The sequence below is a fragment of the Pseudophryne corroboree genome, chromosome 12 (assembly GCF_028390025.1).
Source record: "Pseudophryne corroboree isolate aPseCor3 chromosome 12, aPseCor3.hap2, whole genome shotgun sequence".
NCBI lineage: Eukaryota > Metazoa > Chordata > Amphibia > Anura > Myobatrachidae > Pseudophryne > Pseudophryne corroboree.
In genome coordinates this window covers 156,595,127-156,619,776 of record NC_086455.1, presented here as the reverse complement: position 1 = coordinate 156,619,776, position 24,650 = coordinate 156,595,127, and the positions used below count along the sequence as shown (strand labels likewise).

Genomic DNA, 24,650 nt, shown 5'->3' with positions numbered 1-24,650 from the left:
ATGCTCCATGCAGCTGTGCCTCATAAGGAATGTAAACAGCTGGTTCACCAGTCACTAAATCAAAGTGAACCCTGGAAACTCTGCAAGATGCTAAACTCTCTGCTCTTTCCAGGGCATGGACAGCGGCTTTGCAGGTGGAGAGGATGAGGTATATAATGTGTACGATCAGCCATGGAGAAGCAACAAGGAAGTGGCTCAGAACATTTACCGGCCCAAGAACAACGACTCTGATGTGTACGGCCCAGATCTCGAGACCCTGATGAAAACCAACAGGTGAGAATGTAGCAGCCCCACAGCTGCTCTGGGGAGTGTGGATGCGCTAATCTGCAGCGTTCCTTTGTACATAGCATCTCCCTCTCACAATATATGAAAGCTGCTGTAATGTATGTTCTGTTTTCTAGTAGGCAGTATCCCTTAATGGGTATGTAGTAGAGGGAGCAGTCGAGGCGGGATGGGGGGCTCTGGTTTGGGAAATCAGTGTGAAACATTTCCAGTTACTCTTGGGTCTGAGACGCTGACTCCCTAACACCTCCTGCCATCTCCCGCAGGTTTGTTCCCGATAAGGATTTCTCCGGCTCAGACCGCAAGCAGAGGCGTGATGGACCGGTGCAGTTTGAGGAAGATCCTTTCGGTCTGGATAAGTTCTTGGAGGAGGCCAAGCAACACGGAGGTGCAAAACGCCCTTCGGACAGCGGCCGCGCCAAAGAGCACGACCACGAAGGGAAAAAGCGCAGGAAGGAGTGAGGGCTGGGATTGCTTTGTACATTCTAAAGACTGGTGCATCATTATCCTGGCACAGAAGATGCCAAGAGACTTTACATATGACCTATTCCATTAGCAAAGTTATCCTACTGTTTATATGTAATGACGTCAATCTGGGCGTTGTAGCGAGAGTCTGGACCTGTGCTGTATGTATTGGCAAGGGACACAAACTTGCTGCTTACTGACGTATTGCGGGCTGCGACCTGAATGAAGGGGTTTTCTTCGCCAATGTAAGAATTACAATTAAGGTGCGTTTCTGTGTCCTTTCCCCAAGGTAAGCTTTACAATTCCACAGCAGTAACTTGGGCTTTGTCTTATTTCAGAAAACAGGAGTTTGCAAATATTTTATTTTCAGTTTTATTTAATTTTTTTTTTTTTAATCTGTACAATAAAAAAATACAACTCAAGTTTCCATGTTCGCTGTAGCATTATTCCTTTTTCTTCATCGGCTTAATCTCCAGCTGCAAAGTAAAACAAGAGGTTCACAATATAAATATTCACATATCCTTTACTAACCTTTCTCTGCTACTGAACACTTCTGAGAATGTATCCACTGCACCGGGAATTTATATCAGGTGTAGCGTGAAGTGTGCTAGCCGCTTCCATAGACCGGTTAAGTCACAGACCTGGCCAACCTGTGGCTCTCCAGCTGTTGAGAAACTACAAATCCAGCATGCCCTGACAGTATCAGCATTCTTAAATAGACTGTGGCAGAACATCATGGGACTTGTAGTTTTGCAACAGCTGGGAGAGCCGCTAGTTGGCCAGGTGGGGATTAGTATCTTAATATTCTCTTTAATCTTGGTTTATCATAGAGTATGGGGTACTATTATGGGCAAAGAGACATGAAGTGGTTTCAAAAGAGACAAAAGTGTGTCTGGTGCACAAAATACCTTGAGCTATTAAAATTATTTTTCAAGATAAAACCATTCCTAATAGAAAACCATTGTTTCCAAAATACAAGGTGTGATTAAAATTGCTGATGAGAAATTAGAAAACTGTTTTAATGTGAAAAAAATAAAGAATACCTGTCCTACCGATGCATTTAATTAGTGCTCCAAAACATATGTATATTATGTGCTGCTTACTGTATGTTGGAATATAGTGAGTCAGTCTATATATTGCTGTCGGTTGGAATATGAAGGGCTGGAGACAGCCCTTGTAGCACCTGGCTTCCTGAGGCACTAATCCAAACTGGGCTTGGAGGGATATAGACGTGGAGGAGCCAGCTACACTAACTGAAAAAATTGTAGTGCTAGGCTCCAATTATCCACCAGTCTATACCCCATTGTCTATGATGCAGTGTCCCCTAGTGGATGAAGGAGAAACAATAAAGGTTACATTGTAATAACTCAAGGTACTTTTGGTGTGCCAAAGACAGACTTATTTTTCTATCTTTTGAAGCTATTTGTGTAACCCTTTCCATCTGCTTCATAATTTAATCCCACAGGATACTGTTGATTTCCGACGGGATAATAGGATTTTGGTACTTAACAGATAAATCCTTCTCTTTGAATCCACAGGGGGCACTGGAATACTCTTGGAATATGGATGAGGCGTTAGCAGGTATAGGGCACACTTAAATATTTATAATAGTAACCCTCCATACTCCCAAGGGTACCTCGGTGTTTTTACTGAGCCAAACAGGAGCGATAGAGAGGATGAACAATGGTGGATTACATATAACATAACTGACAACGAGAAAGTTGACATGACAATAGATAACAATCACCTTAACATTTGAACAAGTCACTGAGAATGTTACCATAAGAACTATTGAACTTACCACAAGCCAGGTGAAACTGCCCTGGGTGGGCGTCCAGTGCCCCCTGTGGATTCAAAGATAAGGATTTATCTGAGAAGTACCAAAATCCTATTTTCTTTTTCATCCACTAGGGGTCACTGGAGTACTCTTGGGACGTACCAAAGTTTCCCCCTTGGGCGGGAGAGCTGTTTGGCACTTGTAACACTAGACGGCCAAAGCTAGATGCTGATGCCGCAAACGTATCAAACTTGTAAAAGCGCACAAACGTGTGCACTGATGACCATGTAGCCGCACAGCAAAACCGCGTCATAGAAGCTCCACGACCTGCTGCCCATGACGTTCCCACAGAACATGTGGAATGTGCTGAAACGGATTCAGGCGGTTGTAAATGAGCATGAAAGTAAGCCTGACGAATGATCAGCTTAATCCATCTGGCCAAGGTCTGTTTGGAAGCTGGCCAACCAATTTTAACTGCGTCAGAGAACAACCAATGTATCTGTCTTACGTACTGTTGATGTTCGGGCTACATAAAACGCGGAGTGCGGGTACCACATCCAAAGTAGCTGGAGTTCCTGAACCTTCTGAAAAAACAGGAACTACAATTGGTTGATTGATGTGAAAAGAAGATACTACCTTTGGTAGAAAAGCGGGATTCGTCCGAAGTTCCGCTCTGTGATCATGAAACACCACATACGGTGGCTTACATGACAAGGCACCCAAGTCTGAACACGCCTTACCGAAGCTAAGGCTAGAAGAAAAACTTTTCCAATTAGAAACTTAACATCCACTTGTTGTAAGGGTTTAAAAATTGACGACTGTAAAAAATCTAAAACCAGATTCAAGTCCCATGGCGCTGTAGGTGGTATAAATGGAGGTTGAACTTTGAGGACACCTTGCAGGAAAGTAAACTGTTGGCAAAAGAGCCAAACGCCTCTGAAAGAAAATTGACAAGGCAGAGACCTGCACCTTTTAGTGTAGCTAAACATAGTCCTCCATCTAACCCCGTCTGTAAAAATAGCAATAGATGGGATAACTTGATAGATGATGTTGGAAACTTCCGAGCCTCATACCACCCTATATAAGCTCTCCAAATCCTGTGATAATGAGCTGCTCTAACTGGCTTTCTAGCACGTAACGTGGTTGGTATAACAGACTCTGGAAAGCCCTCTGGTCTTAAGAGAACGGTTTCAACAGCCACCCCATCAAACGCAGCCGCGCTAACTCGGGGGGGGGGGGGGGGAAGGAACGGACCCTGTTGTAGCGGGTGTGGATGAAGCGGGAGCGGCCACGGATCGTCTGCGAGTAGACCGCGGAGATCCGAGAACCACTCTCTCCGAGGCCAATGAAGCGCCACCACTAGTATGACTGTTGTGGACTCTCTTGATCCACATTAGCAACGAGGAAGCAGCGGAAATGGTGGAAACAGATACACATGGCTATACGGCCACGCTATCGTGAGAGCATCCACTGCCACTGCCTTTGGATCTCTTGTTCTGGACACATACTGGGGTGTTTGATTCTGGTGAGATGCCATTAGATCCACCTGTGGATAACCCCACCGCTGGACCAACATCTGGATTTAACGCCCATTCTCCTGGATGAAAATCCTGACGGCTGAGATAATCCGCCTCCCAGTTGTCCACTCCTGGAATGAACACTGCCGACAATATCACCTGGTGATGCTCGGCCCAATTCAGGATTCCAGCAACTTCTCGCATGGCCATGCAACTTCGAGTCCCTCCTTGTTTGTTGATGTATGCGACTGCCGTCACATCCGCATGTGCACTGCTTGTCGCAGCACCTTTGTAAACTGCCCTGAGTTCCAGGATATTTATTGACAGTAATCTCTCTGTCTGACCATAGACCCTGAAGCTGACAATGTAGGACTACTGCTCCCCAACCTCTGAGACTTGCGTCTGTCGCCAGAATTATCCAATTCCAGACTCCGAACCTTTGTCCTGCGGTGAGATTGTGTATGTGGAGCCACCAGAGTAAATGATACTCTGGACCTTGGAGACAACCGCACCATCTGATGGATTTGTAGATGAGAGCCTAACCACTGTGCGAGAAGATCCAGTTGAAAAGGACGTGAGTTAAGTCTTCCAAACTGGAGTGCTTCGACAGACGCCACCGTCTTTCCTAACAGTCGAATACACAAATAAACAAAGACTGTCCGTGGTTTGAGCACCAGCTGTACCAGATGACGAATACTTTGTGCTTTCTGTTCTGGCAGGTAAATTTGTTGATCCACCGTATCCAGAATCATTCCTAGGAATTGAAGTCTTTGAGACGGAATCAGGCTTGATTTCTTGAAGTTGACAATCCAACCGTGCTGAACCAGTACATTGTACGTTAGTAAGGCATGTTGAAGGAGTATTTGTGGAGACAGCCTTAATGAGAAGATCGTCTAAGTACGGAACTATTATCACTCCCAGGGATCTGAGATGAGCTATCATCACAGACATCACCTTTGTGAATACCAGAGGCGCTGACAAAGCAAAATGGTAGTGCCTGAAATCGATAATGGTTTTGTTGTACTGCAAACTTTAAGTACACCTGATGCGGTGGCCAAATTGGAATCTGTAAGTACACATCCTTGAGATCCAGCGAAATCATGAATTCCTGTGGTTCTAAACCTGCAATCACAGAGCGCAGGAATTCCATCTCGAATCTGTAGTGACATATTGATTGAGCCCCTACAGGTTCAATATCGGTCTGACAGAGCCGTCCGGCTTTGGTACTACAAAAAGATTGGAATAATACCCTATCCCCTGACAGAGGTAGGCCTGTCTCGAAAAACCGCATTGGTGGTAGACAAACAAACTCTAATTTATAACTTTTGAACACTAAATTGCGGATCCACCCATCTGTGGATGTCTGAAACCACTCCTACTGAAGATCTGAGATGAGCTGGAAGCCAGTCATGCCACTGGCTTGTCAGCGGCCTGTGTGTCCACCCGACTTAGGTCGACACTCATTAGGTTGACCACTGACGGTCGACATTGCCATTAGGTCGACAGGTCAAAAGGTTGACATGAGGTTTTTGGGTGTTTTCTCCGTAAAGTGTTGGGAACCCAAATTAGTGCACTGCTTCACTCGCCATGCTTCGGGCAGATTACCATTCCAATCGTAGTCCACGTGCTGGCATAATCTCCCCCCTCCTGCAGCATCGCAGTTTTGTGCTGGCGGACCGCGGCAGCAGTGAGAGCAGTCCGAGTGTTGACAGAGCCGCGGCAGCTTGGAAGCTGTCCGCGGCAAGGAGGGAGGCGGGGAGTGGCGGCGGGCGCCCAGCGGTGGCTGCTAGGCAGTCCGCGGCTGAGCTGCAGAACGCAGCAGGGTCAGTGTAATAAAAAACAAAACAAAGTCCCCTTACATGGCGGGGCGGCAGCAGGAGCTAACCGCCCTGTTTTCCTAGTTAAAACAAAGCAAGTGAGCGGCGGCAGTGCGAGCTGCCTGGCCGCTCACTACCTGAATCCAGTGGAGGCTATGACGGGGCTACTCTCCCAAGCTCTGTCCAGCTCCATTTTGCAGCCTCAGGCTGAAATCAGCTACAGCTGATTTTGGTCTATGGCGGGGCTCCTCTCTGAGCACTGACAAGCCAACTGCTGCAGTCAGCAGCACCAACAATCCCGGACCCAAGCTTCTTAATAAACTGGGAAGGGATTGAGTGTAAAAAGAAAAAATCTTAGTAAAAAATAGAAGTAAAGAGTGGAGAATCCTCCACGTGTGCCTTCCCTCCTGAGGCACAAAAAAACACTGAGGTACCTTTGGGAGTAGAGGGTTACTTATTTAAATATCTCAATGTGCCTATCCCTGCTAACACCCTGTCCATATCCCAAGAGTACTCCAGTGACACCTATTGGATGAAAAATAAATAAGTGCACTTGCCAATCAGGAGCAGTCAGTGTGTGTCATCTCCCTATATCCACCAGACCAGTGGTCCTCAAGTACCAACAGTTCATGTTTTCCAGGTCACCTAGCAGCTGAACAGGTGTATTCATTGCTCACTGACACATTATAAAAGACCTACAGGTGGAGCAAATTATTTCACTTGCAATCCTGTGAGGAGACCTGGAAAACATGAACTGTTGGTGGGTACTTGAGAACTGAGGTTGAGGACCACTGCACTAGACTGTCAGTAAGCTTACTGAATACTACAGAGACCTAATTGCCTGCATTACATACAGTGATATCATACTCTGACTCCTTCATGACATTTATTCCCCTCATTACGGGTACAGTGGTGAGCTTGTGTATGTCAGGAGGCATCACATTTACCTTATTGCCCTCCACAATGTGGTGGTCTTCTTGCAGAGCATTCTGTATCCCTTCTTCAGAGGAAAACGTCACCCAGCCGTACCCCTTGTGGAAGCCAGTCTTCTTGTTCTGCGTTTGCAAAACACAAATGATCTGTGAGCTAGCATGTATACATTTACCTGCATGTAATGTCGGCTCTTTCCAGAAGTCATTAACAAAGCTCCCGGTGTATGAGATGGGTTCTCAGAGACTTCAGTCTCCAGATAACGAGAGGTTCCCAGAGGGGACATATAAGCGGAACCGGGCTCAGCTCACACACTGCAGTGTCAGCCTCGCCATCTTGCACAAGGTGACAACAGGCCTCTGCCTCTGGTGTCATAGGGTCCATCCTGATTTTGGATAAGTGCTTTGTAAGTTAATTCTATAGACTAAGCATAGAGATGAGCATATTGGGCCTCATTCAGGTTGGATCGCAGTGTGCGATCGCACTGTCCAAAGTTGCGGGCGCAGCGCCTGTCCGTCCTTTTCTGCGGGGAGGGGGGGCACAGAAAATGGGATCGCCTCTGCCTGTCAATCAGGCAGAGGCAGGGCGGCAATGCTCCGTTTCCAGGGCGGAGACGGAGCATTGCAGGGGTGACAATGAGGTGACGGGGGCGTGATCGCAGTGGCTGTGTGACGTCACACGCAGCCGCCGCAATGGGAGACATGGTGGCAGGAGGCAACCTTAACTTCTGCTAACAAGCAGAAATTGCAATGCGATCGCAATTTCTGCATGTCGAAGGGGGCGGAGGCGGCGGTCAGCATGTTGGGCGGACCCCAGCATGCTAACAAAAGGACTGCAAATTCTGCTACTAGAATGCTACTGAATTAGGCCCTTTGTGCTCTACACAGGCTGCACATGAAATCAGGTAACATATAAAACGGTCCATTCAGTGGCCGGGGTCAGCGACCCATATCATTAGATGACTATAGAGAGGGTACTCCTATACTTACACAGACCCATATCATTAGATGACTATAGAGAGGGTACTCCTATACTTACATAGACCCATATCATTAGATGACTATAGAGACGGTACTCCTATACTTACACAGACCCATATCATTAGATGACTATAGAGAGGGTCCTCCTATACTTACATAGACCCATATCATTAGATGACTATAGAGAGGGTCCTCCTATACTTACACAGACCCATATCATTAGATGACTATAGAGAGGGTACTCCTATACTTACACAGACCCATATCATTAGATGACTATAGAGAGGGTACTCCTATACTTACACAGACCCATATCATTAGATGACTATAGAGAGGGTACTCCTATACTTACACAGACCCATATCATTAGATGACTATAGAGAGGGTACTCCTATACTTACATAGACCCATATCATTAGATGACTATAGAGACGGTACTCCTATACTTACACAGACCCATATCATTAGATGACTATAGAGAGGGTCCTCCTATACTTACATAGACCCATATCATTAGATGACTATAGAGAGGGTCCTCCTATACTTACACAGACCCATATCATTAGATGACTATAGAGAGGGTACTCCTATACTTACACAGACCCATATCATTAGATGACTATAGAGAGGGTACTCCTATACTTACACAGACCCATATCATTAGATGACTATAGAGAGGGTACTCCTATACTTACACAGACCCATATCATTAGATGACTATAGAGAAGGTCCTCCTATACTTACACAGACCCATATCATTAGAGGACTATAGAGAGGTTACTCCTATACTTACATAGATCAGCTCACATTTTGTAACTTTCCCAAACTGTGTAAAGTAGTTTCTCAGTTCTCCTGGAGAAGAAAAACAAATGATTATGCCGGTGTCTCATCTGTACGTCACCAATTATGAAATCATACTGAGTATAGGACATAAGGTATGCCCTGCCAGGGGATATAGGGTGTATGGTCACTTCTATAGAAGTTACAGGACTCCACTCCAATAGTACATTACTGCATATAACACACCAGATTAAATCAGGATATCTTCTAGGCTGCTGCCTCATATCTACTGCAAGGTTTAAGAATGTAATAGAAGTCAATAAAACTCCATTCAAATTATATATATATATATATATATATATATATATATATCCCCTCAACAATATCCATTACATTGTGCTGGCCTCTGCACCACTGCCTTTCTCTCTCGAACCCCACTCTTTGCTCCTTGTCTTTCTACCCACCCCCATCTCTCCAACCTTCTATTCTCTTCTCTCTTTCCATTCCCAATGTATTTTCTCCAGTATCTCCATCCCCAGCCTCTGTCCCCCCTCGTCTCTCTCCATCCCCAGCCTCTGTCCCCCTCTCGTCTCTCTCCATCCCCAGCCTCTGTCCCCCTCTCGTCTCTCTCCATCCCCAGCCTCTGTCCCCCTCTCGTCTCTCTCCATCCCCAGCCTCTGTCCCCCTCTCGTCTCTCTCCATCCCCAGCCTCTGTCCCCCTCTCGTCTCTCTCCATCCCCAGCCTCTGTCCCCCTCTCGTCTCTCTCCATCCCCAGCCTCTGTCCCCCTCTCGTCTCTCTCCATCCCCAGCCTCTGTCCCCCTCTCGTCTCTCTCCATCCCCAGCCTCTGTCCCCCTCTCGTCTCTCTCCATCCCCAGCCTCTGTCCCCCTCTCGTCTCTCTCCATCCCCAGCCTCTGTCCCCCTCTCGTCTCTCTCCATCCCCAGCCTCTGTCCCCCTCTCGTCTCTCTCCATCCCCAGCCTCTGTCCCCCTCTCGTCTCTCTCCATCCCCAGCCTCTGTCCCCCCTCGTCTCTCTCCATCCCCAGCCTCTGTCCCCCTCTCGTCTCTCTCCATCCCCAGCCTCTGTCCCCCTCTCGTCTCTCTCCATCCCCAGCCTCTGTCCCCCTCTCGTCTCTCTCCATCCCCAGCCCCTGTCCCCCTCTCGTCTCTCTCCATCCCCAGCCCCTGTCCCCCTCTCGTCTCTCTCCATCCCCAGCCCCTGTCCCCCTCTTGTCTCTCTCCATCCCCAGCCCCTGTCCCCCTCTTGTCTCTCTCCATCCCCAGCCCCCCTCTTGTCTCTCTCCATCCCCAGCCCCTGTCCCCCTCTTGTCTCTCTCCATCCCCAGCCCCTGTCCCCCTCTTGTCTCTTTCCATCCCCAGCCCCTGTCCCCCTCTTGTCTCTCTCCATCCCCAGCCCCTGTCCCCCTCTTGTCTCTCTACATCCCCAGCCCCTGTCCTCCTCTTGTCTCTCTCCATCCCCAGCCCCTGTCCCCCTCTTGTCTCTCTCCATCCCCAGCCCCTGTCCCCCTCTTGTCTCTCTCCATCCCCAGCCCCTGTCCCCCTCTTGTCTCTCTCCATCCCCAGCCCCTGTCCCCCTCTTGTCTCTCTCCATCCCCAGCCCCTGTCCCCCTCTTGTCTCTCTCCATCCCCAGCCCCTGCCCCCCTCTTGTCTCTCTCCATCCCCAGCCTCTGTCCCCCTCTTGTCTCTCTCCATCCCCAGCCCCTGTCCCCCTCTTGTCTCTCTCCAGCCCCTGTCCCCCTCTTGTCTCTCTCCAGCCCCTGTCCCCCTCTTGTCTCTCTCCAGCCCCAGCCCCTGTCCCCCTCTTGTCTCTCTCCATCCCCAGCCCCTGTCCCCCTCTTGTCTCTCTCCATCCCCAGCCCCTGTCCCCCTCTTGTCTCTCTCCATCCCCAGCCTCTGTCCCCCTCTTGTCTCTCTCCATCCCCAGCCTCTGTCCCCCTCTTGTCTCTCTCCATCCCCAGCCTCTGTCCCCCTCTTGTCTCTCTCCATCCCCAGCCTCTGTCCCCCCCTTGTCTCTATCCATCCCCCCTTCGGAGGGTCACTCACTGTGGGACAGGACCCAGGGCACACGGGCCACGAAAACCTGGTACAAGCGGTGTGCGGACGCCGCCATCTTGCCGGTCTGACCTCTGCTCTGGCAGCGCAGTAGTGACGTCACGCTGTACGGAACGGGAGGAAGATGGCGCCGCCCAGAGAGAGGCCGGGAAGATGGCGGCCTCCGTGCTGGAGCAGGGGGAGGACGCGTTCCGGAAGATTTTCCGTTATTACAGAAGACGGAACCCGCCCTGCGACCTGTCCGGGGTGATAGAGTTCCGGCCGGGGGATCCCAGGGTATATACACACATACGTAACCCATAGCAACCCTTGTGGGAGCCGCAGTCATGGCGCTGGGGGCTACTAGTACACATTTGCCCCGTCAGACTGGCCTCACCAACCTCCAATCTGCAGCCATATCGGCCGACAGTAATTGCTAAGATTATTGGGCCGATTGGTCGCATGGCGATCTGGTCGGCCAGGGGCTGGGGTGTCTGCGCTGCATACCTCCCAACATGACCCTCTCCAGGAGGGACAGAATGCTCTACCTCTGGACTTCCCTCTTAATTTATGATTGCCGTCACCTGTGCTGAAACACCTTTCTTATCCACTAACCTGTTCAACACAGGTGCCGGCAGTCATACATTAAGAGAAAAGTCCAGAAGCAGAGCATTGTGTCCCTCCTGGAGAAGGTCATGTTGGGCGGTATGGCGCTGCCACCAGGGTAGTAGTTTAGTATCTGGACCCTAATGTCTTTATGGGGACAATGTTATGACCCCATATATATTCCGGGTTACCTGTACAGCGCATTCACCTGTTACACATCGGCTGCGCGCTCCCCAGTCACACCGGTTATACTCTGTATACCCCCAGTCTGTGGCCTGCAACCAGCGGTGACTAGGGGTATCGTCTGTGTGATATACAGTTCATTTCCTACTATTTAAGACATTCTAGGCCTGGTCAGCCGCGGATAACAGAGTACACAGAGATGGATAGTGTAGATAATTATATATACACTGTCTCTAGTGTATACAATCAGATGGGATATAATAATCGCTCAGTTACTCGTTATTCCGTGGCGCTCGCCCATCATCCCCGATATCTCTCTGTCCATTGCGCGGATTCCTCCTGGCTTTCTGCTGCCCCTGCCCAGGAGTATTTGTGTGGTCATATCCTAGCCTTAGATTCCCATAGTCCCACATGGTTATCCATAGTAATACAGTATCAAACATTATATATAACATTATATATATATATATAAATATATATATGTCATCTCAGTAGGTGAACAAAAATTGTGTGATTTTGGATAAGGGATACTCAACCTGTATTATCATCATTCTAATGTTAATTATATAGCGCTCTTTCTTCAATAGGACTGAAGGCGCATAGACGTGTACATAGATTATTAGCTGGAGCTGACACGCTGTATCCTTTCCCTCCCAGGTGAAGGGCGCAAATCTGAGGGCCGGCGCGCTCAGTGACCAGGATGCGGGCAGAGTCGGCTTACAGCCATTGCACCGGTGGAAAGCCTATCAGCTGGAAGGTTCTCCAGGTACTGTGCCTGTGTATTATGCTGCAGGAAATGTGCCAGCACATGATTAGATGTATGTACCATTACCGGGAAATGCTGATAGTACTTCTCATGTGTTGGTTACTGGAGAGGAGAGAGTGGCAGAGGCAGTAACACCTCTCTTACAGCAGTCTCCTCCTCATCCTCCCTCCCCAGTACCTCTTCTCCTGCACGCACACACACATATAAAATATATCTGCCCTTCCCCCTGCAGAGGGAGAATGGGGGCGAGAACCTCATCAGTGATACCCTTACTAATTGTGCGGTCAGAGAGGGTTTCCTATAGCCTTATGGAAGGAGCTGCCGTTCCCCAACTTACAATACAGGCAGCTTCTATGTCTCATAAACCGACTTACTGACAGATTCATTCCCCGTCCATCACAACCTCTGGGTTACTTTGGCTGATTCCTCTGCAGGTTTCCTGTTCATTGAGAACCCCTTCCTACCGGGTTGGCAGCACCGCTGGGTGCGGCAGTGCCTGAAGCTCTATCCCAGGAAACCCAACGTCTGTAACCTGGATCTGCACATGAATCCGGACAGTACCGCTGACCTGTGGTCCGCCAGCCAGAGCCAGCTCCGGTAAGAGGACAAGATGCTCGTGACCCCTACACCTTGGTAGCTGGATGTGGGACTCAGAACCTGACAGGGATTTTATAGTTGTTTTGTTTTTTGTTCAAAATAGGAGAAAGTCCTCTCAGCGGCGCAGCGAGAAAACGTTGCTGGAGAAACTGCGCTGGGTGACACTTGGCTTCCACTACAACTGGGACACAAAGGTAACACGGAATGGGGCGCAGCGCCTTGTTGTGGGATGGCGTCACACTTACCGTCTCTATAAGGGATCCAGTCTGAAGATCGACAGTTTCTAGGTCGACCACTATAGGTCGACAGGGTTTGAAGGTCGACAGGGTTTCTATGTCGACATGTTCTATGTCGACAGGTCAAAAGGTTGACATGAGTTTTTTGTAAAAAAATCTTTTTTTGAACTTTTTCATACTCAACGATCCACATGGACTACGATTGGAACGGTAACAGTGCCGAGCGCAGCGCGAGGGGACACGGTGCACTAATTGGGCTTCCCGGTCACTGTACGGAGAAAATGACACCCCAAAAACATGAAAAACTCATGTCGACATTTTGACCTGTCAACCTAGAAACCCTGTCGACCTTCAAACCCTGTCGACCTAGTGACTGTCGATCTAATGATCTGGGCGTGGAAATAGGGGCGTGGCTTCATACAGGGGGCGTGGTGAGTTACATCTCCTGTACAGTAGTAGCGCCGCTGAAATGCTGTGCGGTGCGCGATGATGTCATCGCGCACCGCACAGTAAAGGACCTCTCCACGAAGGGAAACTAGACTCTACGCGTCTAGTTCCCTTCACAGCGGGACAGAGCGGGCAGCGGCAGCGGGACAGAGCAGGCAGCGGGGGGCACAGCAGTAGCGGATCTTGCCATGGTGAGGCGCCCTCCGGATGCAAGATCCGTGGCAAGATCCGCTACTGCTAATGATCCACACCCGTCTATAAGGCGCTGCATACATTGTTCAAAGTTTTGTTAACCTACAAAGATCAGCGCAGAGAAGTAGAACTAAAGGACTGTGAGCCGCATAAATATTAACTCTTCCCTCGCTCCCGTCACACCTGGGGACGGCCCTCGTTATAATATCATCTCTCTCCTTGCAGCGATACCACGGAGAGAATCACAGCGACTTCCCCGTGGAGTTAGCAGAACTTTCCCGCAGCGTGGCAGTGGCTTGTGGCTTCCCCGTTTTCAAGGCAGAGGCTGCTATTCTAAACTATTACCGAATGGACTCGTCCTTAGGAATCCATGTGGATGAGTCTGAGCTGGACCGCCAGAGCCCCCTCCTCTCATTCAGGTGAATCTCCTGTAGTAACAATCCACTTACTGTTTCCGTAATCACTGCTTTGTCGTACAATTACGGATGGTGTAATGGTTAGCATTACCTCCTCAGCGCTGAGGTCATGGGTTCGATTCCCACCATGGCCCTAACTGTGTGGAGTTTGTATATTCTCCCCGTACTTGCATGGGTTTTCTCCGGGTACTCCGGTTTCCTCCCACAATCCAAAAATATACTGGTAGGTTAATTGGCTCCCAACAAAAAATAACCCTAGCATGAATGTCTGATAGGAATATAGATTGTAAGCTCCACTGGGGCAGGGACTGATGTGAATGGGCAAAAAATTATCTGTAAAAGCGCTGCGGAATATGTGTGCCTCTGACCTTTACTAGACGGATCAGCTCTTAGGGGGTCAATCCAATTCCCCGCGAATGGTGTGAGGTGCTGCGGCTTGTATATGCCGGTAATGACGCCCAAACTCGCTGCCCCCTTTTAGTGGCCAACTTTCAGAGTTTTGTAATTGGGCTGTGAACGAAAATCCTTGAGTCGGCGGTACTGTGAGTATGGCCTAGCACCGCATTTACTCGCACTCACGAACACATCACCGGGAATAGTATTGACCCCCTAAACTGAACCCAATGGGGCAGATGTATTAACCTGGAGAAGGCATAAGGAAGTGATAAACCAGTGATATGTGCAAGGTGATAAACACACCAGCCAATCAGCTCCTAACTGTTAATTTACATATTGGAGCTGATTGGCTGGTGCGTTTATCACCTTGCACATATCACTGGTTTATCACTTCCTTATGCCAGGTTATTACATATGCCCCAATGTTCATTAACAACCCAAGGTGGCCAAATCTAATTATTATTTTTTGTTAACCTTTCTTTGCTCGTACAGCGGATTGTTGTGCAAGGATAGATCAGTATTGCATGGTACAATACACCAGATTCCCAGCTTATGGATCACTTATGTATATAATATAATATATATATATATATTATTATAGTTTGCATTTGCTGTTATTTCCTCCCATTAACACCTTGTTTGCTGTTGCTGCAGCTTTGGACAGTCCAGTATATTCCTCCTTGGGGGGCTAAGCAGGGATTTGTCCCCCACTGCAATGATGATGAACAGTGGTGACATCATGGTTATGTCTGGCCCCAGCCGCCTGTTGTACCACGCTGTGCCACGGATTCTCCACCATCCCGCAGGAGGCATCTTACCCCCCAGCTTATCTGCGCCTCCACCGAGTGAGGATTCAGGTTACAATCCTCTCATTGAGCCGTGTTCCACCGAAGACTGGGAGGTCTGCGAAACGTATCTGCAAACATCCCGGATTAATATGACTGTAAGGCAGGTTCTAGAGGAGGGGGGCAGCTTCCCAGAGAGGGAGGACACGGATGGTAAAGGTGACCCAGTCATCAAGGGAGACACTTACCACAGCGAAGATAGTGACATGCTGGAGGCTGAAGACAGAGAGAGTCGGCTGGCGAAACGCGTGAGAACGACGCAGGAGAGCTGAGTCTATGTGGGGGGGTTGGGAGCATTTTATTTTTGGCCCACAAATTAAAAGAAATCTGTTTATTTTTAATTAAACACTGGGGTCGTTTCTCTGTTTTGTAAGACGCTTTATTCCTTTCGGCTTCTGTACCGGAATCTACTAGCTTTGGAGTTGCCAAATATTGCTGAGGTTCCGACATAATACAAGTTCCGGGACCCTGGTAAATACAGCAGCAAATAGTTGGGAGTAATCGCCAGTAAAGTAAAACAATGGGAAAAAAGTTGAATTCACAAAACGTGAAAGTGTAAATGCATTTCATTTATTGGGCTTCTTAGCCAAGTCTTGGTAACATCCGGCAGAGCTGCCCTAGGAGTGGGAAGGAAGAACCTTTCACAATATAGCTTAGTGCTCATTCTAGCACCCTACACCTCTCACAACCTGTTGCAGTGCCTCTTTCCTGCCTGGGGTCTGGCTTTCTGCTCTGGTGCTTTTAGCACATTCTAGTCTGTAGCTCAGCACTGAGGTACAGACCAGAGTGTGCTAGAAGCACCAGAGCAGGAAATAGGAACTGCGCAGGTTGTGACAGCTCCACGGTACTAGAATGAACACTATAGCTGTTAAGTATGTTCTGTCAGAGTGTTATAATTCCTTAACTTATGTTCAGTGTGTTTTCATGAGAGCCTTGCACAGCAGTCAGGTCTCATAGGAAGAGATCACTGAAGAGGTCTGAGCTATAGGGCCTCATTCGGAGTCAGACGTAACTGTATATTGCTGCAAATAGCAGGTTTTAAAATAGCTCACGTGTATCTGATTGGACGGATGTTGGCTGGATCTGTCTTTGCACGACATGAGTGTGTGTGGGCAGCAGTGTTGCAGTCACACACCAGAGATCCATGTTGTTGGTGTGTAGTTAGGATTGCATGCTAGTCTGAGTCGTGCGTACATGGAAGGGAAGCCTGTGTGTGACAGATCTCTTGCACTTAGCATGGGGCTGGCACATGTTCCAATTCTAATATGACGGGTGCAACTATGTACGGAAAACAGCGGCTTCCCACGTAAAGCCCTACGGATAATAGCATGAGCTAGTAAATCAGGTTTCCAGGGCTTCCCGCAATTACAACCATTGTGTGTCCGGTTGAGGATCAGGCCCATAAATTCCACTTACTGCAACAAAGCCCCTTTCATCTCTAGTTATAATATTGTCTCTCTCCCTGAAGCGATACCATAGAGAGAATCACAGCCCCTTCCCCGTGGAGATAGCAGAACTTTCCCGCAGCGTGGCAGAGGCTGCTTTTCTAAACTATTACCAAATGGACTCGTCCTTAGGAATTCATGGGGATGAGTCTGAGCTGGAGCGCCAGAGCCCCCTCCTCTCATTCAGGTTATATCACTGCTCTGTAGTCCTATTACTGAGCAAGATTTCTGGTAGTGACAGCTGTTTGTCACCACTAGAGGGAGCCCTCTGCCTGGTGCAGGATAAGGAAAGCAGCCACCCGCTGACCGAATCACACAGTACAGTATAGATTTCAGTATTGCACATTTGGAGCCAACGGTTTTTGTTTATTCCTCTGCATGAAATCTGTAAAAGCAGAATTAATACTACTGTTTTTATTGACCTTGCAAGTTGCGATATGGCACTACCGTAAGTGGCCGGTATGTGCTAGAACAGTCCCAGGGAAGACACTCGGCATAGTGTGTCTTTAATAAATGTGTACTCTGGATATTTCGGGCTATTGAACGGCTGGAGATGAGAGAGAAAGCTAGCATCTCACTAGCACGGAAATGTGGACCTCAAGGGGGGGATTCAGACCTAATCGCTGCTGTGTGTTTTCACACAGAGGGCGATCAGGTAGTAACTGGGCATTCGTATGCACCGCAATGCGCACGCGCATCGGACAGCAACAAAGGGCATCGCGGTTCAGCGACAGGTTGGTGCGAAAAATCCAATTGCATGGGCGTTCGCAAGGTGATTGACAGGAAGAGGGCGTTTGTGGGTGGTAACTGACTGTTTTCTGGGAGTGTCAGAGAAAGCGCAGGCATTCCCAAGCGTTTTCAGGGCGCAGGTGGCCCCGATCCGCCTGTTCTCATCGCACTGTAGGAGTAAGTCCTGGGTTGCGCACACACTGCACAAAGTGGATTTTTGCAGCTCTGTGTACACATGGGATCGCACACTTGCACGGCGAATACACTCCCCCTGGAGGCGGCGACTATCCAAACGCAGGACAGCAAAGTTTGCAGCCCAGCGATCGGATCTGAATCACCCCCTAAGAATCTTCCGTTGAATTCAGCAATAATATTATTTGACACTGGTATGTACGGTCGCTCATCTGCACCGTTATACAGATGCTTCTACAAACTCCGTCCTTTGTGTACATTTGTGCGGCTGAATGTGCAAGGACTGAGATGCCCACTTTTAGCGCCCGTGCACGCAGTAATAGCGGTTGGTGCTTCTTCATCCGCCATAAATTGGTCGCACCAGCCCTGTAGCAGGACCCCTCCTTGGTGCTGTAACAGCCTCCGCTCTTCAGGGCTCTTCTTGTAGGGTAGTGGCCACAGAGCTCTCAGTCTCGGCCATTAAGCACTACTCTGACATACAGACTGAGCCCCAGGTTCCAATCCAGGTAAGTGTATGTATTCTCTACACGTGATCATTAATAACGTTATGATATATTGCATTGTGGAATACGCCTAAATGCTCAGACAATTCATTTAGAAAAAGGTTTTTTGTTTTTTTCATTTAAAACAAAAGTAAAGGAATTACTGAGACCAATAAACGTCTGGTTTATTTTGTATTTGTAGAATTTATTTTCATAGTCACAGCCTGACTGACACTATACTGGAAGCTACTGAGGAGGAAAGGGATTTAGGAGTCACTGTTTCAGGTGACATAAAGACAGGAAAGCAATGTAACACAGCAATGAGGAAGGCAAGTCAGATGCTTGGTGCAAAGGGAGAGGAATCAGCAGCAGAAAGAAAGATGTAATAATGCCACTGTATAGATCATTGGTACGGCCTCATCTAGAATACTGTGTCCAGTTCTGGAGACCATATCTCCAGGAGGATATAAATACATTAGAGAGTGTACAAAGAAGGGCAACTAAAATGGTGCATGGCCGACATCACACAACATACCCAGAAAGACTAAGAAATCTCAATGTGTATAGTTTGGAGCAGAGAAGGGAAAGGGGGGACATGATAGAAACTTTCACATATATCAAAGGTTTTACCAAGGTACAGGAGGGAAACATTCTTCACAGGAAGAGAAGTAATAGTACACGAGGACATGCACTGAGACTGGAGGGGGGGGGGGGGTTCAGGGGAAATATTGCTTCACAGAAAGGGTAGTGGATAAGTGGAACAGCCTCCCATCAGAGGTGGTAGAGGCTAAGACAGTAGAGCAATTTAAACATGCATGGTATAGATAAGGATATCCTTACAAAGAAACAAGGTTCAAACGGTTTGAGGTAACAATATGGTTAAAAAAGGGGCAGACTAGATGGGCCAAGTGGTTTTAATCTGCCGTCACATTCTATGTTTCTATATTGAAGCAAACTTTTGCATGCAAAGCACATAAGACCACGTTTATTTACAGGTCTGAAGCAAAACTCCTAAATCAAACCTCACGGGGGGCGCAATTATTCTCCAAAAGCCTCAGGATTGGCACCAGTACTGACCCAACAGTAGTGGGTGCCAAATGTAGAGAGCACAATGGCAGTGCAGGAGGGGTGTTGCTATGGGGCTGTGATGGTGTCACTGCAGAGGTGAGGGAAGGTGTTGCTATGGGGGAAAGGGGAAGGCGTTGCTATGTGGGATGGCCACACCCTGGTGCTTTGCAGAATTGCACACTTGTCTCCATAGTGACCTAACAATGCTGCAGGGCCTTTTCCACTAGATGATTGTACGGAATTTACATGCTTAAGCAAGTAACGTGTTATTGTGGTCTGTCCAGCGTGCAATCTCCCATTGCAGCCTTCGGACTAGGAAAGGTTATACACGCCCGAATTATAACGTAGGGCTGATTCAGGGGGGGTCCAGACGGTAGGTTGACAGTAACCTGCTCCAGGGCTGCCATCAGAAATTGTGGGGGCCGGGACTGACAAAATAGGAAGCCCCCCCCCCCCCCCCCCCCCCCCAAAAAAGTCAATATATCTGTAAATAGAGGAAGAAACAGCAGAGCGCCTATAGTGTAGTATCCTTTAGTATAGTTTTCGTCACACGCAAGAATAATATTGCGTACCGGATTACGGCTTGACACAGTGCCTGTCGATCCCCTGGTCTTTTAAGTCCAAGTCTCTGTCGGAATCTAGATAGAGTCAGGAGACAGGGAATCGCTATATAGCGTAGTAATTACTCAGTAAGTGGGGTTAAATTTTGTATATCACATAAGGTTACATGCGTACCAGATAAAGTAATGATTTGTGCATATCAGTATTGGTGCTTGTATCTTGGTCCTTGTCAGAGGGATGTGGTCATAGGATAGCCAGACTTCTCCAGGGTGAAATTGATAGATTTTAATCCAGACAGCACATACTCACAAACAGAAGGTCAACGTTTCGGCTCACAGCAGAGCCTTTGTCAAGACCAGATTACCAGGTTGCCATCTCCTGGAGATGGCAACCTGGTAATCTGGTAATCTGGTCTTGACAAAGGCTCTGCTGTGAGCCGAAACGTTGACCTTCTGTTTGTGAGTATGTGCTGTCTGGATTAAAATCTATCTATTTCACCCTGGAGAAGTCTGGCTATCCTATGACCACATCCCTCTGACAAGGACCAAGATACAAGCACCAATACTGATATGCACAAATCATTACTTTATCTGGTACGCATGTAACCTTATGTGATATACAAAATTTAACCCCACTTACTGAGTAATTACTACCCTATGTAGCGATTCCCTGTCTCCTGACTCTATCTAGATTCCGACAGAGACTTGGACTTAAAAGACCAGGGGATCGACAGGCACTGTGTCAAGCCGTAATCCGGTACGCAATATTATTCTTGCGTGTGACGAAAACTATACTAAAGGATACTACACTATGGGGGTCATTCCGAGTTGTTCGCTCGCAAGCTGCTTTTAGCAGCTTTGCACACGCTAAACCGCCGCCTACTGGGAGTGAATCTTAGCATAGTAAAATTGCGAACGAAAGATTCGCAATATTGCGAAAAGACTTCTCTGTGCAGTTTCTGAGTAGCTCGAGACTTACTCTGCCAGTGCGATCAGTTCAGTGCTTGTCGTTCCTGGTTTGACGTCACAAACACACCCAGCGTTCGCCCAGACACTCCTCTGTTTCTCCAGCCACTCCCGCGTTTTTCCCAGAAACGGTACCGTTTTTTCACACACTCCCATAAAACGGCCAGTTTCCGCCCAGAAACACCCACTTCCTGTCAATCACATTACGATCACCAGAACGAAGAAAAAACCTTGTAATGCCGTGAGTAAAATACCTAACTGCATAGCAAATTTACTTGGCGCAGTCGCACTGCGGACATTGCGCATGCGCATTAGCGACTAATCGCTCCGCTGCGAGAAAAAAATAACGAGCAAACAACTCGGAATGACCCCCTATAGGCGCTCTGCTGTTTCTTCCTTATTTATAGATTTCCTTTTGGGCTACGCATACCTAGTGGCACATTTTGAAGAATTGAGCAGCCACCCGATAAAACTGGGAGAGTGTGGACTGTTGGTTAATCAAACCTTGAACTAGTTGAAAAAACTCATTTACTGGACTGGTCATGTGACCAACTTATTTCTGACTGCAGATTGCACTTTTACAGTGAAGTATTACGCATAAATTTGACAAGCGCACTGATTCACTCATTTATAATAAAAATAAATATATATTTAAAAAAAAAAACTCAAGTCTGTGTATTTAAGGTAGGAATATTTATTTATTTATTTATTTTAGTTGAAAATTTTAAATTCGCCATCAGACACCTTAAGATCTCACCTCATTTTTCTTTTTTTTATACATATATATTATATACACATGCATACATATATGTGCAGCTGTCTGGAGGGCCCAAGATGCTCATGCTGCTCCCTGCCCGCCTCTGTCCCTGCTGTTCTGCCTCTGTCCTTCGTCCTCCTGAAGCTCTGTATTGAAAATGTCCCTCTCAAAATGCCCACCGCCTCAAAGGAGACAGTTATTAAAGATACTAGAGGGCTCCTCTAGTATCTTGAATAACTGTCTCCTCTGTGGCGGCGGCCATTTTGGGAGAGCCGCTTTTCAATACAGAGCTGCTGGAGGATCGGAGGACAATGGCAGAACGGCGGGGATGACAGCGGAATGGTGGCGGGTGGGCAGGCGGCTGCATGAGCATCCCGGGCCCTCCTCTCTCTTCAGAGAGGCCGGGCCCGGAACAGCTGTGCCCCCAGCACCCCCCTGATGGCGGGCCTAACCTGTTCGACAGGTAATTGGTAGACAGGGATATAGGTCAACAGGGTTCAAATTCAAATGGTCAACACTAAAAAAATGTCGACATGGTTTTTCATGATTATGAGGGATAGGGTTAGGCAATAGGGGGAGGGTTAAGCTAAAATATCGGCCATGTGAATCTCAACCTTTTAAACTTGTCAACCTAAATCACTGCCGACCTGTTGACCTAATGTTCCGGTCGACCTTTTGACCTTGTTGACCTATTTACTGTCAACTATCTGGTGTCAACATATTCATTGTCGACCTTCTTACTTTATCAATCCACAGCATTTGCATATTGTCGCACAGACGCAGGGGCGGTGACTGTCTCGGCCACCGCTGAATCAGCCCCTTAGTGTAAATAGGCTTCACACTCTCTTAAAGAAATTACCTAACTTGTAACTTTTAAATAAAGTTTGGTGGAACTGGCCCTAGAAAGTCTCGGAGAGAACTTGGAAAGTGTCAGGGGCAGATGTACTAAGCCTTGGAGAGGTAAAGCACCAGCCAATCAGCTCCTGTCATTTTTCAAACCCAGCCTGTAACATGGCAGTTAGGAGCTGTTTGTCTGGTACTTGCTCTCTGTCCCCTTTATCACAATCCAAGACTTAGTACATCTCCCCCGCAGTTTCCCCATTCCATAAGCCGTAAGCACAGCAGGAGAGGTATTGTTCTAGGGTGGTCATTCCGAGTTGATCGCACGTAGCAACTTTTTGCTGCCCGTGCGATCAACTAGACGCCGCCTATGGGGGAGTGTTTTTTTGCATAGCAGGGCTGCGATCGCTTGTGCAGCCGTGCTATGCAAAAAAAGTTTTGTGTAAAACAAGACCAGGGTCAGACTTACTTACCCTGTGCGATGAATCCAGCGTTATAGGTCCCCGGAATTGACGTCAGACATCCGCCCTCCAAACGCCTGGACGCGCCTGCGTTCGGATCTTCACGCCCAGAAAACGGTGAGTTGACGCCCCGGAACGCCTTCCTCCTGTCGATCTTCTTGCGGTCGCCGCTGCGACCACTTTATTCGCTAGCGGCGTCGCTGCCCGGCGACGGCAATGACGCACCTGCGCAATGCGGCCGCATCGCATGCGCAGTTCTGACCCGATTGCACGGCTGCGACGAAGCGCAGCGTGCGATCGGATCGGAATGACCCCCTGTGTTTTACTTTCTCCCAATAGGTAATTTTAGAACTCCCTCAGGATCTAAACTTTTCCCAGTCCTGGTGTGGGGGCATCTTGTGGCCACAAACGATATTGCACGGCATTTGCGCACACACACCTGTACAGAGTTACAGTACACAAGGAAACATGGCTACTTTCAGTCACGGCCCTGTTAGTTCCTTGATGAATTCAATAATTTTTTAGTAAAGGAACACTCTCCACTGAGCATCATTTAACACACTGCACTTAATAATATGCAAGAAGCCTGGGCATGTGTGAGGACGATGAGACAGCATTAGGACAAGAGGTCTGGAATGAGGTGGCAACAGAGAAGGGGCGGAGACTCATGTGACCTGGCATATCATGGGGCTATTATACTACTTATTAAATAGCTATTGCACAATAATTGGAACCTAATGTCACCAATCACAGATATATGACGTTTCTTAGGTCACCAACACTGGGAAAACGCCACATCCGAATGATTTCATTCATCAAGGAACTAACAGGGTAGGGCACAACAAGTCCCAGGAGTAGCTGCAGCAACATTGCTCCGATAACCTCAGAACAACATCAAAGACTTATTGTGATTCTCAGCTTTATTTCAAAGATATGGCACTGAAAGAAATACAATGACAGCAACACAAAGAATTTATTATTCATGTATACAGGATAAAGGATACAAACATTAATTGACAGTCTGATGCCGTTTCGGGAGCGGGGAGGGGGCAGCGACGGATTCTTATTGGCAAAGTGGAGGCGTGTCACTGCCTTTTAGGGGGTGGGAAGAGGCCAGTGATCTCCGTCGTAGGATAGAGATTTCCTGGCCTCTGCGATGGGCGACTTGCATGGCACCATGGGTACCACAAGCCAGCCGATGGTGGGTGTTTTGATCTGAAGCTGCGTCCTGGGATCACTAGTGCAGCAGTTACTTGTAATAGACGCCTCCTGCTGCATTTACATACAGCGCTATTACTGCTGCTTCCAAGGAGGCAGCGGTGATAGCAAATCCGTCCGTACCTGAATGACCCCCAGTTATAGCTCCTGGTGCATCCTTAGACACCACCAACAGTCACACCATAGAATCTTGTGCCAGTGCTATGACAGGTGCAGTTTCTCCATCCGTGTAGTAATAATAATAATTTTATTTATATACTGCTCTTTCTCCAATAGGACTCAAAGCGCTTAATGGGTAGTAAGAACATGATACAGAGGTTTACATTTTCAAAAACAGTACAGAAACTAAACATGAGAAGGAGGTTTAGTTTTGCATGGACCGTGAAGATAATAAAGGAGTGCGGCAGCCATTTTGGGTCATCAGTTGCAGGATTGTTTTGCACCCTACCCACAATGCATCCTGGTGAAGCGGCCATTTCAGGCACACTACATAGGACCATACTGGCAACATCAGTTATTTTTTTACTTAAATGGTAAAGAAATTGAAATAGTAGATAGTTTGAATCTACTGGGATCACTAAGCTACACTAAAGCCGCAAGCAGACCAGATATCCGAAGACAAATAGCACTTGGTGAAACAGCCATG

General features: G+C 47.9%; 3 protein-coding genes across 3 annotated transcripts in view; 2 read left to right on the top strand and 1 right to left on the bottom strand.

The window, feature by feature from the left end:
* Nucleotides 1-1,169, top strand: part of SNW1 (SNW domain containing 1) — a 44,242-nt gene extending 43,073 nt beyond the window's left edge. The window contains exons 13-14 of the mRNA XM_063948213.1: nucleotides 113-273; nucleotides 549-1,169. Of these exons, the coding sequence (XP_063804283.1) occupies nucleotides 113-273; nucleotides 549-744 (357 nt within the window). The 3' untranslated portion in view covers nucleotides 745-1,169. The remainder of the gene's footprint in view (nucleotides 1-112; nucleotides 274-548) is intronic.
* SLIRP (SRA stem-loop interacting RNA binding protein) lies at nucleotides 1,104-10,762 on the bottom strand. The gene is made up of 4 exons (XM_063948215.1): nucleotides 10,615-10,762; nucleotides 8,562-8,620; nucleotides 6,806-6,913; nucleotides 1,104-1,223 (listed from the first exon to the last, which is right to left on the bottom strand). The coding sequence occupies exons 1-4, from the start codon at nucleotides 10,679-10,681 to the stop codon at nucleotides 1,191-1,193; spliced, it is 267 nt and encodes an 88-aa protein (XP_063804285.1). The 5' UTR covers nucleotides 10,682-10,762; the 3' UTR covers nucleotides 1,104-1,190.
* Nucleotides 10,763-10,776: 14 nt separating this feature from the next.
* On the top strand, nucleotides 10,777-15,632 carry ALKBH1 (alkB homolog 1, histone H2A dioxygenase). Its single transcript, XM_063948214.1, has 6 exons — nucleotides 10,777-10,899; nucleotides 12,049-12,157; nucleotides 12,592-12,754; nucleotides 12,858-12,948; nucleotides 13,855-14,048; nucleotides 15,096-15,632. Exons 1-6 carry the CDS (start codon nucleotides 10,777-10,779, stop codon nucleotides 15,556-15,558), a joined length of 1,143 nt encoding a protein of 380 aa, XP_063804284.1. The 3' UTR covers nucleotides 15,559-15,632.
* The last annotated feature ends 9,018 nt before the right edge of the window (nucleotides 15,633-24,650 follow it).

Coding starts and splice junctions, on each gene's coding strand:
- SLIRP (XM_063948215.1), bottom strand. CDS start 10,681: ATGGCGGCGTCCGCACACCGCTTGTACCAGGTTTTCGTGGCCCGTGTG. Junction 8,621..10,614: donor GCCCTGGGTCCTGTCCCACA/GTGAGTGACCCT, acceptor TTTCTTCTCCAG/GAGAACTGAGAAACTACTTT. Junction 6,914..8,561: donor CAAAATGTGAGCTGATCTAT/GTAAGTATAGGA, acceptor TTGCAAACGCAG/AACAAGAAGACTGGCTTCCA.
- ALKBH1 (XM_063948214.1), top strand. CDS start 10,777: ATGGCGGCCTCCGTGCTGGAGCAGGGGGAGGACGCGTTCCGGAAGATT. Junction 12,949..13,854: donor ACTACAACTGGGACACAAAG/GTAACACGGAAT, acceptor CTCTCCTTGCAG/CGATACCACGGAGAGAATCA. Junction 14,049..15,095: donor AGCCCCCTCCTCTCATTCAG/GTGAATCTCCTG, acceptor CTGTTGCTGCAG/CTTTGGACAGTCCAGTATAT.